This window comes from Eptatretus burgeri, chromosome 8 (genome assembly GCF_056783735.1).
Source record: "Eptatretus burgeri isolate ZD-2024b chromosome 8, Ebu_testis_v1, whole genome shotgun sequence".
In the NCBI taxonomy this organism is placed as follows: Eukaryota; Metazoa; Chordata; class Myxini; order Myxiniformes; family Myxinidae; genus Eptatretus; species Eptatretus burgeri.
In genome coordinates this window covers 3,838,124-3,857,420 of record NC_140968.1, presented here as the reverse complement: position 1 = coordinate 3,857,420, position 19,297 = coordinate 3,838,124, and the positions used below count along the sequence as shown (strand labels likewise).

General features: G+C 46.4%; 1 protein-coding gene across 5 annotated transcripts in view; it reads right to left on the bottom strand.

The window, feature by feature from the left end:
* The window catches only part of DET1 (DET1 partner of COP1 E3 ubiquitin ligase), a 32,278-nt gene extending 16,475 nt beyond the window's left edge, over window positions 1–15,803 (bottom strand). Inside the window, exons 1-7 of one of the 5 annotated variants that reach the window (XM_085890670.1) lie at window positions 15,251–15,803; window positions 14,728–14,876; window positions 10,796–10,902; window positions 9,550–9,708; window positions 846–1,088; window positions 434–646; window positions 131–251 (exon numbers count right to left, since the gene is read on the bottom strand). In XM_085890670.1, coding sequence (XP_085746796.1) covers window positions 131–251; window positions 434–646; window positions 846–1,088; window positions 9,550–9,708; window positions 10,796–10,902; window positions 14,728–14,776 — 892 coding nt within the window. In that variant the 5' untranslated portion in view covers window positions 14,777–14,876; window positions 15,251–15,803. Of the gene's footprint in view, window positions 1–130; window positions 252–433; window positions 647–845; window positions 1,089–9,549; window positions 9,709–10,795; window positions 10,903–14,727; window positions 14,880–14,943; window positions 15,181–15,250 lie in introns of those variants that run through there. The other 4 variants (XM_085890673.1, XM_085890668.1, XM_085890669.1 and 1 more) reach the window with 4 other exon arrangements.
* Window positions 15,804–19,297: the final 3,494 nt, after the last annotated feature.

Sequence of the window (19,297 nt, the reverse complement as noted above, 5' to 3'; positions counted from 1 at the left end):
GTATGATCAATTTTGTTAGCGTCTTCCAAAGGTCACCGATAAATTCCGGGAAGTGCTACACCGTGATGATTTGGTCAAAATGTAGTAAAATCTAGTGAAGCTAATGACCAGGGAACCGTGACAAACTGACCGGTTTGTGTTGAACCAGGATACAGGATCGCAGGGTAAACCGCAGACAGCGTAAGTAGGTCATCCTCGTAGCAGAAACGCCCGATGGACCGAACATCCAGAAACATTCCCTCAGGTGTGATCTGTTCACAGATGAAAGTCGTTACCTCACACAAAACTTTTCCTAAATCCGATAAAACAATCCCCAAGTGTCAAACATGTCAGTCCGCTCAGCTTCAGGTCTCCTGGGACATTTTTACAAATTAGATGTGAAGCCAAGAGAAAACGGTAAACCCCACACCACCCACAGCTCTCAAGCTCGTACCTGGAACACGTGAATTGTCTGTTGCTGCACTGAAAGCACCGCCAGCACAGACCGATACAGATACAAGCCTTGGTTGTGTGAGAGAAAGATCTTATCACAGCGGAAGCGGCGAGAGTCGCACAACCTTCCGCTTTTCAATTCAACGACATGGAGGGAATAGTCCTCCAGCGGGGATTTTGGGTTGGGAGTCACCGACTCATTGTTGCGGTACACCTGATGAGGTACAGCAGTAGAAGGAAATACAGAGATAATAAGGAAGTGCAAGAATGTAGGTGGGAAAAAGAGGAAAGGAGTGGGTGGACGGGGGTGAGGTCGTGAAGAAAGAGATAAAGATTAAAGTAAAGGCAAGATGTCATATAAAAGATGATTAATATCAGGATGGACTGTTTTATGAATGGGTGTGTCGCTTTGCCTCATAAAACAGTGGCTGTTGTTCATCAGGGTGATAGGCCGCCGAGCCCACAATGACGTGGCGGCCGTCATCGGTGAATAGGCTGCACTCTCGGTTCAGGTGCTCTCCGGGTGGTGCCACGCTCGTGCAATGCACGAGCTGGAAGAAACAGTCAAAGAGGCGTGCGCACACCTCTGTGGCCCTGGGCACTGCCCCGTTCACAAGCACATCACCTGAAAAGCCTTGCAGCAGCTTCTCGGCAGCCTACGGGGGAACACAATGCTCAGGGTCATTTGGGTCATATGCTCTCACTTGCAAGGCCACGTATGGTTCTGAAGGTTTGCACAAGAATGCTGCAGTGAAGAACATGAAACCACATGAACCCAAATTAAACAATAACATGGCAATTCCCCACAGTTTAAAGCACCGTTCCTCCAAAGAGTCGGAACTCATTATCACTTCCACAATCTTCTTCAACCGAGTCGTGATAATTGAGGGTAAGGATTTAGCTTTCCTGGGTTTTTTTTTAACATTACATAGAGGTTCGTGGAATAGTACTATGACCGAGGGTGCGAGATCAACAAAGCAATGACACGGTGGATAGAAGCAGGTCAAAAAAGTGTCCACAAGAAAACGGCATCAGTATTAAGGGATACGGGCAGATGTAAGAAGAGAAAAAAAAACAAAATCTCATGGGTTGGCATGGGAGACAACACCAGATGGTGATAGACTGCCATCTTGAAAACTGAAAGGGAGGGCAGGAAAGGATAGACAAATGAAAATAATTCCACAAAAGGAAGAAAGGGAAATGAGTGAGGCCGTAGCTTATGATAAAGCCAACGATTTTCAAAGGCTTTGAGGATTTCCTTGACGATCTTTGTGAAGAGATGCGTTTGGGACTTTCCAGCAACAACCATCATTCCAGATGGCTGAGGAGCTCCAAAGAAAGATTTCGGGTCAGAAAAAAATCTGCAAAGTGATATTGACCCGAATACAGTCGCTTGGTTCTCAGGAAGGTTGAAAGGTTATTTATAAATCGGCCAAAAACAGGATTGGATTGAGAACATTGCATGGAGGGATATCAACCTGCAAAGGAAGTGTTACTGCTTGCACAGAGGAAATCTCTCAGGCGAATTAAAGAGATGACCGCCAAATGCTATTTGTAGACCATTCTGAAAGTAGGGTAGGGTGCAAGACAGACGTATTTAAACCTCAGTATATTCAGAGCAACTTCCCGAGACCTCTTGTCCGAAGTTCAGGGCATTGATCCATCACTGAGAAAGCAGGAAAGGGATGTCGAGAATAGAGTGGCCAGGATGCAATCCAAACTGATGATCTGGAAACGGAGATGGAGAAAAGGCAAGCCTTGTCTGCGGCAATAAGGAACTACATACATCACTTTGCTCCTGATTTCAAGAAAGCTGGTTGATCTGTAGTTAAAGAAGATATTTTTTGGCCCCCTTAGTGTAAACAAGGATGATGTTGGAAACTTTCCACAATGATGGCAGGCATCCCTCTGAGAAAGACCTGCAAGCGTGAAAAGCAGCAGCAGACAGGGCAGATATGTAAATAAAATAATAATAAATAGCATTCCTTTCGTGCCTTAAAGGCACATTGGGCTGCCGAGGCAGTTTCATTGGCAAGGAGCGCAGTCCTGGACGGGTCGCCACTCTGACGCAGGTTACCCCAAATGGTTATTACCCCAGTTCACTGGTACTCATTTCACTGACCTCAGAAGGATGACAGGCTAAGTCAACCCCACTTGGTATTAATTCAACAGCCAATAGGGGCTCAAACTCAGGACCCTAATGTCCAAAGCCAGCCGCCTTAACTGCAAAGCCAAAACCAGGTGTATATATACTGTTGCAGGCTGGGGGTCGGTGGCGAGAATGACCACGAGGTGGGGAAAGCTACGTCGTCTCCACCAGACTCCCTGGAATTGTAGGCCGTCGCTCCGGATAATTCCATGACGCGGCAGGTCGCTGAACCAACCGTGGTCGCCAATATTTCAACCGCGTAGCGTAGGGTCTATTTGTCTATAACCAATTTACCTAATTAACTACGCGATTTCGACTACCAGGGAAACCACGCCCTCGACACGTCTTGCTCGAACCGGGTCACTCTACCGACTGCGGTGGAGTTCCACCTGCCGACTACCAACTCCGGTTCGGGTGCAGCCGAGCAGAAACTACCAAAGCTGAGCCGGCTGGGATGAACGGATTATCGGGGATAAAAGCCGGCTAAAAATCAGATCCGAACCATGCTGGACCAATTCAAGAAAGAACGGAAACTAACTGGGAACATTTCTAACAAGTTTTATTTGCAGTAAAAGACAAAGGCAAGACAACGTGAATATGCAAGCAGTATTTACAATGTTTCAAAAACACTTATTCTGTTCTACTTACCAGACGGGCCCACACGCAAACACACACACACACACACACACACAAATGAAAAGAAACCCAGAGTTCTTTATTGGACCCTCGTAGCCGAGGAGAGAGACAAGCTGGGGGTCAGAGTTCGGATGGGTACCTGGCCGTTGGAGAAAGGGGGTACTCCGTGCTGCGGCACCTGACGATGGTCGCTGGTTTGGTCCCCAGTTGCACGTGTGGGACTCGAGGTTCGTGGCGGAGCTCGGGTGGTGAATGTTCTGGGTCCATGGGGGGGGGGTCGCTCTTTCCTTCCTTGTAGAGGGCCAGCAGAGACACGTTCGCCGCCTCGACGACCTTCTGCTCAACCCTCGTAACAACCACTGTTACCACCCCTTCGTAACAGCATTCGTAACCCCTTCGTAACAGCAAAAACCCCTTTCGTGACAACAAAAACCCACCAAAAACTCTGCTCTCCGAGAGTGCTCGGGGATTTTTATGGACCTCCCTCAGCGGGGAGGGGCCTTGGTGAACACACCTCGCTGTCCGCCTTTGATTGGACAGGGTCCCACGGCATACCTTTCTGGGGCGGGGTTTCGGCCTTGTTTGGAGAAAGCCGACCCTCCCCTCCGCGTGTGTTCGAGAAAGGTCTTGGTGGTGAAACTGCTTCGAACATCCTTGGGAATCCGTCTCAGGCAAAGGTGCGCTGTGGCTCACGAACCGTGGGCTGCAAGCGTGATGGTACCGTAGATCGTAATGGGCCGAGGGGTCATGCAGATGGGATGGTTGTGAGATGGCTTGTTAGATGTAATAACCGAACTAAAAGAAATCGCAACGCACGCCTTTGATTCTCCCACGAGACAAAAGGAAGGGGATCTGACTACACACATACTTAACGACATATCTGACTTTAGGGAAATCTGTATGTTAAATGCTTATGGTTTCCAGATCCGTAACAATACACTACATGGCCAAAAGTTTGCGAACACCCCTTCTAATGAATGGATTCGGCCATTTCAGCCACACCCATTGCTGAAAGGTGTATAACAATCAAGCACACAAGCATGTAATCTCCATAGACAAACATTGGCAGTAGAATGGGCCATACTGAAGAACTCTGTGACTTTCAACGTGGCACCATCATAGGATGTCACCTTTCCAACAAGTCAGTTCATCAAATCTCTGCCCTGCTAGAGTTGCCCCAGTCAACTATAATTGCTGTTATTGTGAAGTGGAAACGTCTAGGATGAAACAACAGCTCAGCCACGAAGTGGTCGTAGGCCACACAAGCTTTCAGAACAGGACCGGCAAATGCTGAAGCACGAAGCATGGAAAAATTGTCTGTTGTCAGTTGCAACACTCACTACAGAGTTTCAAACTCCCTCTCGAAGCAACGTCAGCACAAACACTGTTCATCGATAGCTTCATGAAATGGGTTTCCATGGCCGAGCAGCTGCACACAAGCCTACGATCACCATGCGCAATGCCAAGCGTCGGCTGGAGTGGTGTAAAGCTCACCACCATTGGACTCTGGAGCAGTGGAAACACGTTCTCTGAAGTGATTAATCACGCTTCACCATCTGGCAGTCCGACGGACGAATCTGAGTTTGGTGGATGTTCAGAGTTTGGCGCTACCTGCCCGAATGCATTGTACCAACTGTTCGGGTTTTGACCCTTAGTTCCAGTGAAGGAAAGTCTTAACGCTACAGTATAGAATGACGTTCTCGACGATTCTGTTCTTCCAAATTTGTGACAACAGTTTGGGGAAGGCCCTTTCCTGTTTCAGCATGAAAATGCCCCCGTGCACAAAGTGAGGTCCATGCAGAAATGGTTTGTCGAGATTAATATGGAAGAACTTGACTGGCCTGCACAGAGTCCTGACCTCAACCCCATCTAACACTTTTGGGATGAATTGGAATGCTGACTGCAAGCCAGAACTAATCGCCCAACTTCACTAATGCTCTTGTGGCTGAATGGAAGCAAATCCCTGCAGCAATGTTCCAACATCTAGTGGAAAACCTTCCCAGAAGAGTGGAGGCTGTTATAGCAGCAAAGGGGGGAACAACTCCATTAATGTTAATGATTTTGGAATGAGATGTAGGACAAGCAGGTGTCCACATACTTTTGGCCATGTAGTGTATATGTATATGTATATGTATATGTATATGTGTGCGTGTACACACACACACACACACACACACACACACACACACACACACACACACACACACACACACACACACACACACACACACACACACACACACACACACACACACACACACACACACACACACACACACACACACACACACACACACACACACACACACACACACACACACACACACACACACACCTTCATAATATCGAGTCGCACCCCCTTTTGCCCTCATCAGAACAGTCTCAATTCATCAGGACATGGACTCTACAATGTGTTGAAAGCATTCCACAGGGATGTTGGCTCATGTTGACGCCAATGCTTCCCACAGTTGTCAAGTTGGCTGGTAGTGGATCTCTACTCTGAATAACTCGTTCAATCTGATCCCACAGATGCTCAATTGGATTGAGATCTAGTGACTGGGCAGGCCACTGCAGTAAGCTGAATTCACCGTCATGTTCGTGGAACCATTCCTGGACAATCTTGTGGCATGGGGCATAAACCTGCTGAAGAAATTCATTCGCAGATGAATGCACTGCTGCCATGAAGGGATGCACCTGATTGGCAATGATGTTGAGATATCCTGTGACATTCAAACGTTCCTCCACTTTTATCAAGGGGTCCGTTCTTCGCTCGAGGTCTTCAGAACAGCTGTTCACCACCATCTCTTATCTACCCCCATTCAAAACCACGATCTTTTCTACCCCCACTAATCCACCCCAAACCCACCTCCTTCAAATTTCTTGCTTTCCTTCCTGAAAGTCCCTGCAGTGTCCATCTTGTTTACACTGTGTACCCCACCCCATCCCTCTCCCTTCTGCAGATGATCTCATGTCTTAGTTCCACACTTGTTTTTTTTCCTTCCCTCTCTTACCGCTCTTGTCTCCTGCTCCCCTTGTTGTACGTTCTGTGTATGAGGCTCTCATACGAGCCTCGACAGTGTATACAAAAAATAAAAATGGTCCATTGTGTGTCATGAAAACACACCCCACACCATCACACCACCACCTGCCTGCAATGTTGACCCATGGCATGATGGGGCGGGCCTCGTTCCAGACTCCCTGGTTTTTTTAATATATTTTTTTTCTTCGGTATGACGGTGATGTTGACACTTCGATTTCTAGTGCAGTTATGATTTAAATCGTTGAGCGGCAGCCTATTAATTATATTATAACCGCACTAGAAATCGAAGTGTCAACATCACCGTCATACCGAAGAAAAAAAGACCAAAAAAAAAACCAGGGAGTCTGGAACACTGACGCTAACCATTACCTTGACGTGTTTCGACTTATCAATAACTTAAAGTAACGTGTGTCGACGTGTGTCAACGATCGCGTAACGTGCCTACAACACGTTACTCATAGGTTAGAAATAAGTTTCGGGTACGCTAAACATTACCTCGACGCGTTTCGACTTATGAGCAACTTACAAGTAACATGTGTCGACGTGTGTCAACAATCGTGTAACGTGCCTATACTACAACTTATAGCCAGCGTTATGCGGAATGTGAGAGTCATACGCTGGCATACGTCGAAAAATTTCAAGCATGGAAAATTTGTCTAACAGCTCGGCATAGTACGACGTATGCCAACGTACTACGACGTATGCCAGCGTACGACGTATGCCAGCGTGCTCTTAACGTATACAAACTTACCCATAACGTATTCGACGTGTGCCAGAGTTTTAGCCAAATTTTTCATATGTCCAGCATACGCTGGTTAAATCGTCAAGGTGTGACAGGGTCTAAAGCATGGCTTCAACAACATGCTGCCAAGGGCGATGACTTCCTGTTCCGTGTCGTGACTGGTGATAAAAGCCGGTTCCACTTTTGACCAAGAAACCAAGCAGCAAAGGATGGAGTGGCATCACTTTACACTTCCAATAAAGAAGAAGGTGAAAAGAGTACTCTCCACCGGAAAAGTTATGGGAACCATCTTGTGGGATGCCGAGGGATGCATACTGGTTGATTTCCTGGCCATTGGGGAAACCATTAACATGGCTTGCAATGTTCAGACACTCAAGAAACTGAAACGTACACTTCAGCAAATAAAAAGCACCCGATGAAAAAAACTGTCATCTCGACCTCACACTGCACACTTGACAATGGAGGAAATCACAAAGACTGGCTGGGAAATGCTCCCCCACCTCCTGTACAGACTTGGCCCCCTCGGACTACCATCTGCTCCGGCCCTTGAAAAGATCACACGAGAGGCCAGCACAATGAAAATGACGAGGCAATCCAGGTAGCCATGTGTCGCTGGTTGCGAAGTGTTGGACTGGACTTCTACCACAGGGGCTTGTGCATGGCTGGTAGAAATGTGTGGATCTTTCTGAATATTTTGGAGAAAAGTAATGTGATATGTCCAGTTCCTATTGACAATATCAGTTTTCTTGCATGTACCTTTGTTTTACTGCACAATAAACCTGCTCATGACTTTTGCTATGGCCCTCATATGTCTTCAACTGCCATACTTTGGTTGGACGCATCATGTATGAAGAAAACGAGACTCTGGAGACGTCAACTATGCTGGGTATGGTTTGAGGGGAAAAGAGGAAGAGGCAGACCTTGTTTGCCCTGAATCGATGGGGTAAAGGCTGCAACCAAGCTGTCTGCCAGAGCATGGGGAAGCTGTTCAGGATAGAGACGTTTGGATAAATCTGATCATGAATGGCACCAGAAGTTGTACACGACTTGACGGAATTAGATAACTTGATAATCAAGCATATGTGCATGGCTCACAAAGTGGGTACACGTACTGTTACACAAAGGGCAAAAAAAAAAAGTTTAGGGAAACATGAAATGCAACCCATTATGTTAATCTGCATGTATTCAAATAGCTAAATCTAAATTTTTAGACCTGCAGCACATCCGGTTTTAGTTACCACTGAATATATACAACACTGTAAATACACGTTCGAATTTTGAGCTTGGCGTCAGCGTTATGTATGGAATCGGATGAAAAAAAACAACGTAAATATTATATTTTGGGATAAGAAACAGATAATTTTTACTCTGCCTTTTTAAACAGGCTCAATATGTGACAGGAAAAAGAAAAAAACAACACATTTTGAGAGAGTCCGATGTTATAAATTATGAAGAAAACACAGACACGTTCAGTAGCAAAGAAAGCCACACTTGTAAGCGAAAAATAACGTTAAAATCGAATCTATTTCTTTCAAACTTTTGAAAATAATCACTTTAAACATGAAACGAAAAACATAATTCTTACCTCTCGGATCCTCACGAAGTACCAAAAAAATTCTAGCATTGGTTGAAATGAAGAATTATAATCAGACAAATGCGAGTCACCTCGTTCGGCTCAGCGTCTTCACGCTGGATTCGTACATTATGGCTCTCGCAAAGACACGGACACGAAGACAAACGCTGCACTCGATCGCGAATGGAAATGTGCTGACATGCTTGCAAGTGCCTATTATTTCCATCAATCGGGGAAGTTTGCAAGACGGCAAGATTTTCTAATGCTTGCGTTATTTGCGTCCGACGAGATATGATGATTCGTACATAACGGGATTACTTGCAGTCCTAGTTTTATTTTTCTGATCACAATTTTGATCTGTATTTTTCTGCTGTTAGACTCTGTCATATTTCCAAGAAATTAAGGGAGATTTGGAATAAAAATCATGAGAAACATTATCAACACTGGACTCCTTATTTTTCTCGATGCAGTGGACACGAAGCGTTATGTACGAATCCATTATTTCATCAGAAGGGTAGATGCCAGAAAATCATCAAAACATAAAAGAGACACCAAAGTTCACATTCTGAGTCACCACACTCAAAATAACTGTCACATAAACGTACAGTAAAATAAAATTTTACCAATCAAACTGTAACATTTCTAAGGTTACAATACCCATATTCTGTTGCTTTAATTCACCTTTAATAAAACAGGGAAAGGGAGAGAATGATATTGCCGGTTTCTACAGGTTCCCCAAGATGTCCACTTTCATTTCTGACCATTGATGGTTTGTCTAACTCCCTCATAATAGTTTTATGTGGAATTTCCCACAAACATACCACAGCATACCCACTTTGTGAGCCATGCACATATTTACAAACGTAATAAAAACATTGACTTTTAGTATAAAAGAAGAATTTACATTTTTAGCACAAATCGATTTTAAAAAATTTAAACCAAGGCCAACATGATACATTTTCAGTCAGTGGTGGTACCTGACATCCTTGGTAACGATATATCTCCAGTGATGTCTGGTCAGCAGAGAAAGCGATGAAATAGCGACCATCGGGAGAAAACTTTCGCAGGAAGCCCGGTGGTTTCTCCACATTCACGACCGTGAAGTTCGGAACAACATTCTGGTGTAGTCGGCGCACCTGGTACATCGGTTCAACATTCAAGTGCAAAAGAAAAAATTGCCAGATCAAGTACTTGCATTTTCTCATTAAGGTATCCAAGTAAAAAGTCCAAAAAGCACCAATAAAACTGCACCACTAAATCTCTGTTGGTATGATTCGTACAAAACAAGACTCAAAGTTTGGATACCTTTGACGTATCACACCATCCATAGATATTTCAACTTGCATTTTATAAACTTTGTTCTAATGAGAAGTTTCGAAGTTGAGATGCAGTCTATATTTTCTTCAGTGTCTCGGGCTCAAGTAGAGGCTGCTTCATGTGTCACATGCATGATAACGAGAGTAGGAGACATCAGTGTATTTCGACATTAATTACAAGAATATTAGTGGACTATGGACAAACCAGCAAAACATGGGATTTGAAACTTTGATCCGATCCCAATGAGCTACGTGCTCTGAAGGGAATGCCAAACCAAAGTTGGTATCCAATTATTGAGATCACTTCTAAAGTTATCCATTTAAAATACAAAAATAACGAGAACACCGTTCAAACTAGAAGAGCACTCGGTAGAGCACATACCTCCGCCACGTAATGACTGATCCACGAGAACATTTTGGGCCCAATACATTTTTGACATATGCTATATTATCGTTTTTGGCCCGAACTCTCAATGGCAAAGAATCACTTTAAAAATGAAATAATTCTCATATCCAGATCCGGATCCGGATCTTCACCAAAATCGAATCAATTTGTCGTGGTCACACACCCAACGTGTCCAAGTTTCATCCAGATCCGTCCACAACTTTTTGAGATATCGTGCTATGAAGCGTTTTTGGCCTGATCTCTCAATGGTGAAGAATCACTTTTAAAATTCTAGTTTCTGGATCCGGATCATCAACAAAATCTAATCAATTCATCCTTGTCACACACCGAACCTGTCCACAAAATCCAATCCGGATCTGTCCACAACTTTTTGAGATATACTGCACACAGACAAACAGACAGAGAGGGGTGAAAACATAACCTCGTTCACCGTCGATGGCGGAGGTAATTATGGTGATTTGCATGGTACACGGGTATTTGACCGAGTGAAACTTGCCTTACCTTGTACCAGTGAGTACCAGGGGGGCTGGAGTCTACGCGCCGCTGCTCAAGACGCCACACAATGTTTTGGTTGCCAATACGTCTGGGTTTCAAAGTCACATCCTCACCTACAGCAGAGGAATTGAGTGAATTAGATACCTTTTTCCAAATAAGAGGGATGTGAGCAATTACATGGAGATTGGGTTGCTGAAAGCAGAACAAGGAGTTATTACCTCACGCACATGCAGCTAAAGTGGGGTTAAGCAATTATTTCACTCTGTCTGACTGTTTACAAACATCAATTTATGATCGAGGAACAACTTGTCTCAATTAAATGTTATATTTTGAACACGAATCGGAAAACAGTTTGGTAGTTTCACCGTTCTTCCTTCGTACCCGAATTCATCCCAATCGCACATGCGTACAGAAGAGCGAGATATTTTTTTCACTCCGCCTATCTGCCTGGCATTCAAATAACATTGAAATCATTCCAAGCAGGAAACTTACTGTTTTTAAGGATGTCATAATGGACACAAACAACAGGCACGAAGAACTATGGTAACCTGTTAAATCAGGCGGTATAATAGACGCTGCATCAACGGCAGTAAACTTCCGGTTTTCTACGACCTTTAAAATATTTATTTTATTTCCACTTAACTATATATTTGAAGACCGTACAGTAAAACACAAATCGCCTTCTTTTCACTTTCAAAACCCTTCCGTTTAGCAGTACTTCGACAAAATTTTTACGGCATCAACCAATCAAATTTGCTGCTCGCAGACCACGCCCTTGTTTATGTTTCTCAAGATTGCATGGGGAAAGTTACATGAACTGTCTAGTTTTAAATAGTGTGCCAAGGCTCACGGAGAAGCTTGAACATATCTCATATTGGATAAGGTCATTGGGAGACATCAGTTTTACTACTACGACTACAACTGGTAGTCCGACGACTACTAATACTACTACTACTACTACTACTGGTACTACTACTACTACTGGTACTACCACTACTATCATCACCAGAACCACCACCACTAATTATTTAGAAGCCCCAAATATTCTGATGTTCTTGTGGGGTCAGCTGTTTTTTTTGTTCAAGTCTTTCAAGAATCCGCTGGCCAGGTCTAACGTTCAACTGAAGGTGCCAGGGATTTTTGGAACTTCGCTAAGGTCACCGACAGAGCTACGCCGGTACCTTGTGATTTTTTTTAATGAATATACTGTATTGTAAATGCGGTAGACGCTGCACAGTTTAGATCAGATGAAATGTTTCTTGGAAACCAACCAAGTGACCAACCAACTTGGTAATAAGCACACTACCAATTGCAGTATTTAGCGGAGTGACACACGTGAATAACGCTGCCGTTGCACACTTTTTCATTTCAAATTATTAATTTGAAAAGCATCAGCACTACACTGTGCATTATATGATGGAAGATACTGTATGTATACAGCTCTCCTCACCATGGAAATGTTCAACTCTCTCCATCGGTGTCCAAATATGTACATATCACTATTTGGAGTGTCTGTGTGTGTCTCTCTCTCCGTCTTCGAGGTTCTTTATGAGGCCGCTGAGACTATTATGATAACTACGTTTCAAGCCAGGAATGGCCCGTTTGGTGTTCAATTTCAACCCACGATTCTCACAATTTGTGTGACAAAAGTTTCAAATCTAGTAAATATCCTTTCGAGGTGACATCATCAAACTTCTGGTGCACCATATTGGATTGCACACACAGGTGCTTTTGTGCTTTCAACAATGGTCATTTGACACTATTGTCCATCTTTTTTTATTTTATTCACACCACATTGGAAGAGTCGACCAAAAAAAGCCAAGAGGGGCCTCGTGGGTGGAAAAGCAAAGAAAGAAAATATCATCAAGATGAAGGTTCCACAGATGATTGGCCCACATAGAAGTAAAGAGGGGGCGATGCTCTTCAGGTAACTTTACAGACAAGCAAGCAGCATTACAGATGGCATCAACAATGCAACTAGTATCCTCAGAAGGGATCCCCAGAATCCCTTGCTCGTTACGGTTCCAGTTGTGAACCGGCAGAGAAGGGGACCCGAGATGATGTACCAGATGACGAGGCACCCTCCCAGTATGCTGCACTCGGGTTTGGGCCTCTAGCTTTCTGACGGCAAGCTTGTGGGAACACCGACTCAAACGGTGTCCTCCAGCAGGCACAGCAGAACCAGGAACGCAACACATAAGGCAGAAAGAATGGGTGGTGGTAGCACCCTTGGCAGTTGTGGATAGCCTTGAATAGGTGGCAGCTATACCACCGGATTAGTAACGGAGGTGACCAAGTTGAAGGAGTTTATTGGACTGAATATTAGCTGTGATAAAGGACCAATATGAAAAAAGCCGACAAACTATCGGGAGGAAGACTGCACACCTCGTCATCATGCGGTGGAAACGAATCCAAGGCTGTTTGTACACACGGGACGAGCCCCTGTGCATGAATACCAACACAGGGCTTTCCAGACAGTATTAATTCTGCATTTGGCCGTTCCCTCCAGGTATTCACCACCATCTCAGGTCATACCCCAACAAAAAAAACTCATGATCTTTTCTACCCCCTTAATGTCACCTAAAGCCAAGCTGTTTACTAGTTTCCTTTTGTATCCATCTTGTCCACCCCATGCATCCTCCCCTACCTCTCATTCTTCCCCACATCCCTTATTTGTCCAAATCTCCCTCTATTTTGTCCCTTATCCCTGCCGTTGGTGTATCCCCCTTTCTTTCTCCTTGTCCTTTTGTTCCGTTATGTCCTGATCGTTCAATGTTCCAGCTCCACGACAAACCTCGATTTTATATACAAAAAAAACCCCAACAAATTAGGCTTCGGTATTACGTCACAATACAAAAAACGATTAAATCTATTCCACTCATTGGTCTCGTCTCATCCCCGTTGAGTCGGCACAAACACGACAGTTGTGCTCCACCAATAATTTAGAAGTGCGGAGATCACTGCCCCTGGAGGTCAGAGCAGGAACTTGTAATTTGTCCGTGGTGCCGACGATAAGTGTCCTCCTCATCGTGAAGGACACCGTGGGATCTTTAACGTCCACAAAACCAGCGTCAGCAGATAGGACAGCAAGTTGAACGTCCATCTGAGGGAAGGCAGACATACTGACGGCTCGCCCGCTGCCTTCGGAACACCGCCTGGGTGACAGTGCAGAGATGGGTCGGGATTCGAACTCGAAGGCGAGTGCACATACCATACCTGTAGTCTCGGCTGCGCTACAAACCTTAAACATTTATAAGTTCATCCTTTTTTAACCTCTTTATGGAGAAACCTTCATGACCGTACGATGACACAGACCCCGAACTCAGGAACCGTCTCGAATGCTCGGGTATGGCGACATGACCCACATGAATCCTGAAAGGTTTAGTGTACATCAATACAGATCCCAGTTCATCTGGAGAGTAATCAGTGGTTGGTGAATAACAGCATATAATTAACAATATCTCAACAATTATATTTGTAAACTTATCCAGTTGTGCGTGTGTCAGAGTCTTATCAGTCCGTCACCACGTTGCGTCCCTTGCTCTTAAAAAAGCGACATTTCATCGCAAATAAGGTCATTGTGACGGATTGTCCGAGCATCACAAGTCCCCGTGGGTTCAGATGCCATTCAAGCGTTTTAAAGGGTTAAAATGAGGAAATACTCGGAAAATTGCGCTCCATGTGTCACCAGTACTCCAACATGGCGGAACGAGAGAGGTGGCTGATGGGAGCTCTGACGTCACTGGTAAACGCGTCGACGACGCGACGATTTATCCACAGTTTCCTCACGTCCTCGTTTACCACAAGAATGAGTCACAGCATTTTAACACCGATTCACAATCACGAGGTTTTCACGGTAACTTGGTGCGAGTCGTACTTGTCCATGTATAAACTAAATAATTCCGACGCCGTCACGGTGCCCGCAGCCCGGGCCTCACCCCGAAAACGATCCTCGGACTCGGAGGTGCGCGCGCACTCGCTCAGCATCTCAAGGGCGCGCGACCAAGCGAAGCGGCATCCCAAGCGCCCACCCGCTCGCGCCCTCGGCCCTGTGGAGATGCGTCTCGCGCCAGCGCAGCTCTCCCTCCCTATCTCCTCGCGTGCCCGCGCAGCTCTCCCTCTCTCCTCGCGTGCCCGCGCAGCTCTCCCTCCCTCTCTCCTCGCGTGCCCGCGCAACTCTCCCTCTCTCCTCGCGTGCCCGCGCAGTTCTCTCCCTCTCTCCTCGCGTGCCCGCGCAGTTCTCTCCCTCTCTCCTCGCGTGCCCGCGCAGTTCTCTCCCTCTCTCCTCGCGTGCCCGCGCAGTTCTCTCCCTCTCTCCTCGCGTGCCCGCGCAGTTCTCTCCCTCTCTCCTCGCGTGCCCGCGCAGTTCTCTCTCTCCTCGCGTGCCCGCGCAGTTCTCTCCCTCTCTCCTCGCGTGCCCGCGCAGTTCTCTCCCTCTCTCCTCGCGTGCCCGCGCAGTTCTCTCCCTCTCTCCTCGCGTGCCCGCGCAACTCTCCCTCTCTCGCGTGCCCGCGCAGTTCTCCCTCCCTCTCTCCTCGCGTGCCCGCGCAGTTCTCTCTCTCCTCGCGTGCCCGCGCAGTTCTCTCTCTCCTCGCGTGCCCGCGCAGTTCTCTCCCTCTCTCCTCGCGTGCCCGCGCAGTTCTCTCCCTCTCTCCTCGCGTGCCCGCGCAGTTCTCTCCCTCTCTCCTCGCGTGCCCGCGCAGTTCTCTCTCTCCTCGCGTGCCCGCGCAGTTCTCTCTCTCCTCGCGTGCCCGCGCAGCTCTCCCTCTCTCGCGCCCCGGAAAGTAAACCCCGAGCTCTCTCCGCTCACTTCCGCTCTTTTGAATTCGCGAGTCTGTTGTGGAATCGTCGGACGTTTTAACGACGCCCGTAGGACGAGCAAGTCGGCGGGAAGAGAGATTCTTCGCGGGTGCTCCCCTCAGAGCCGGCCGTCCTCGATAATACGCGTCACCTGTAATCTTCGTACGTCATCCGTTCGTTCATGAACCTCGTGGTAAAATACATGTTTTAATTAACAGCGATTTCCGGCGACGACATCGGTTCCGGTTATTTGTGTGACGTCACAAAATGTTTATTAAATAATGCGAGGAAATGGAGATCGTCCTCTGAACGGTCTTGTTTCGTCTTAATGTTACAAAAATATCCCTGGATTAAATTAAAATTCGATAATATTATAGACTGTACAAGCAGGGACACGTGGAACGTCCGCACAATTTAAAATGTGACCATGTCCTCAACTCTCCACCCCCCCCTCCCACAAGCGGAAACCTCAAGTCCTCAACCTCCCCCTCCCAACCCCAAGTCATCAAACACCCCCCCCCCCCCAATCGCAACTGCTCAACCTCCATCTCTTCCCTGAGAGCCTTACTGTGGGGGGAGAGAGAGGAGAGAAGGATGAGATAAAGAGAGAGGGAAGGAGAAAGGAGGGGGGGGGGAGTTTCCTTCTGTATCAACCTGTCTACCCCATTCTTCCACACCCCATTGTTTGTCCAAGTCTTCCTCTATTTTGGCCTTCAACTCCGTTGTGGTGTCCCCCTTCTCTGCTGTTCCTTTTGTCCTGTTGAGTCCTGATCCGTTTAGTGTTATAGCTCTTCCACGAGCCTTGATTGGATAGAAAAAAAAGTGATAGGTTAGCAATCATTGTACAGGCTTTGTGGGCCGAATGGTCTCTTTCTGTGTTGAGGTTCCTTGGAAGGGAAGTCATCTGTTATATATTGTTAACGGTGGTGTCTGTTCCTGCGTTCGTCTGTCTCCCGTTTACGGCGGCCGCTTCCCACGCTGCATTGAAAAGCTCAACATTCACTTTTGAAATGACGGGAGAACAAGCATGAGTAATGTTGATGCCAAATTATATTTCACAACCAGGATATTTTGCTCTCTTTTGAGACAAATCCAACCTCTGCCGCCCTATTTGGCACCACCATTTTGCGGTGGAAGGTACAAGTAGTTCAGAGCTTTGGCTCTGAGTGAAACCAAGAGGTGAAACACAATTAACCTTTTTAAAGTCCATGAAATATTATTTAAATTGAGAGATTAACTTAAACTTTTTCCCGTCACTGAGGACGGTTCCCCTCTTTTTGTGTACGGTACATCGTCGAGTTTTGTGGGAGAATTAGCACACTGAACGGGGACGTAACAGACAAAAACAGGCCATGAAGCACACATGCATGCAGAAGGAAACTCCAAGGAGGAAATACTGGAAAATTAGGAGGGATTTCAGTGGGGATTAACGAGGGTAAAAAAGATCATGGTTTTGGATTCGGGATGATCTGAGATGGAGGTGAACAACTGTCTTGAAGATCTGGAGGGTAGAATGAGATCGAAGAGGATGTGGAAGTTTTTTTTGTATACAATGTTTAGGCTTGTATTGGAGCAAATGCATAGAACGTATAACAACGGGAGCGGGAGACAGGGGCAGGAGAGGGAAGGAAAAAAAGAACAGTGTGGAACAGAGACATGAGGAGATCTGCAGAAGGCAGAGGGATGGCGCGGGGTACACGGTGTAAACAAGATGGACACTGCAGGGACCTTCAGGAAGGAAAGCAAGGAATTTGAAGGAGGTGGGTTGCTGGCAGACCTCCAGCGCCCTGCAGAAATATGGCGGGGGGGGGTCACAGACAGATCGGGGGGGGGGCGAGGCCGGAGAGGAGGTTGTAGAAGAGAGAAAGACCACCGACCTGCCTGCGGTGAGACCCAAAGACTCAGCTTCATCGCGGGAGATACCAATGACCCTAAATGCCTTGGTTTCCACAGCGTGAAGCCAATGAGAGGCAGGAGCACCAGCCCAGAGGGGAGAGCAGAACTCCATCAGGCTGCGGATGAAAGCTTTGTATGTGGTTAGGAGCCCAGGTGTGCCAAGGAAGGACTTTGCACACCGGAGGATTACCAGTCGGTGACTGACTTTGGAGGCCAACTTGGAAATGTGGCTTTCCCAGGAAAGATCATGGCAGATAGTGAGACTCAGGAGCTTGAATGAAAGGACTTCTTCAAGAGGATTGTTGAGCAAGTGGATGGGGGGGGGGGGGGTTCCAGACTGTCCTTTTGGAGAGACATAGTGAGAGTGAGATTTCTCAGGATTCCACAAGTTGATTTAAAGTTGATTCAAGTTGACTTCACAGGGAGGAAAAAAGAGGAACAAATGAGTGGAGATGAGCAGTGATTCTGGATTTAGGTCGTTTTAGCAGAAGAGGGTTCCTGGTGGACCATGTGAGCCCTGCAGAAACCTGGGAGAGGGACAAAGTACAGAAAGAGTAGAGGGTGAAAGACCACAAAGGAGGCGGTAGAAGACAAAGAGAACACCAACCGATCTGCGATGGTGAAGTAATCGAGACTCAGCATCATCACAAGAGATTCCAATAATCTGAAAGGCCTTGGTTTCCATGGCGTCAAGTTGAGGAAGATTTGAGGCAGGGGAGCCAGCCCAGAGGGGAGAGCAGTACTCCATAAAGCTGTAGATAAAGACCTTGTATGTGGATAGGAGTGCAGGTGTGCCAAGGAAGGACTTCGTATGACGAAGGATGCCCAGTCTGCAGCTGCTTTGGAGGCCAACATTGAAATGTGGTTTCTCCAAGAAAGATCATGGTTGACAGTGAGAACCAGGAGTTTGAATGGCTGAACGTTCTCAAGACTAAAGGGGATTGTTAAGAAAGTAGAGAGGCGAGTTTGCCTGACGGTATTTTCGGAGAGAGATAGTGAGAGAGTGAGATTTCTCAGGATTGAAAGATGTATTCCAAGTGTTTGCCCAGCTTGTGATTTTTTTTTCAAGATCTGAAGAGGGAAGAGGCTGCAGCCGGCCTGTCTGAATGATGAGTGATACCACGCAGAGGGTGGAGTCATCAGCAATAGATAAATGGGATTTTTCAGATAGTCAGAGAGATCATGGATGAAGATCAGGAATAGGACTGGTTCCAGAACATTGCTTTGGGGCACTCCAGCCTTGACAGGGAGAAGAGATGAAAGGATTCCGTTGAGTGTCACATGTTGGTTGCAAGAGTAGTGGAAGTCAGTAAGCCATGTGTGGAGTTGGCCTTGAATTCCATAGGCAGAGAGTTTGGAGAGTAAGACAGGATGCCAGACTGTATCAAAAGCACGAGATATGTCCAGAGAGATTGTCCTGATCTCATGTCTGACACTGAGGGCCTCCTTGCATTGTTGGGTGAGTCGAAGCAGCATGTCCAAAGTGGAGTGACCTGGTCTGAAACCAAATTGGTAAAATGAGATGAGGTCGTTGGAGAAAAGGAAGGATTTCATATATACTGCCATGATGGATTCCATGACCTTGCTGATGATTGGAAGAAAGCTGAGAGGTCTGTAGTTGAGGGGATCAGTTTTTGCACCTTTTTATGTAATGCAGTGATGTTGGCAGATTTCCAAGCAGAAGGAAGATGACCAAGCACAAATAACAGGGTGAAAATTGCAGAGAGAGGGGATGTGCAAGAGCAGCAGAGCAGGATTTTAAGGACACGTGAGCTGATATCCGGTCCAGTAGCAGAGTCAAGGATTGAAAGA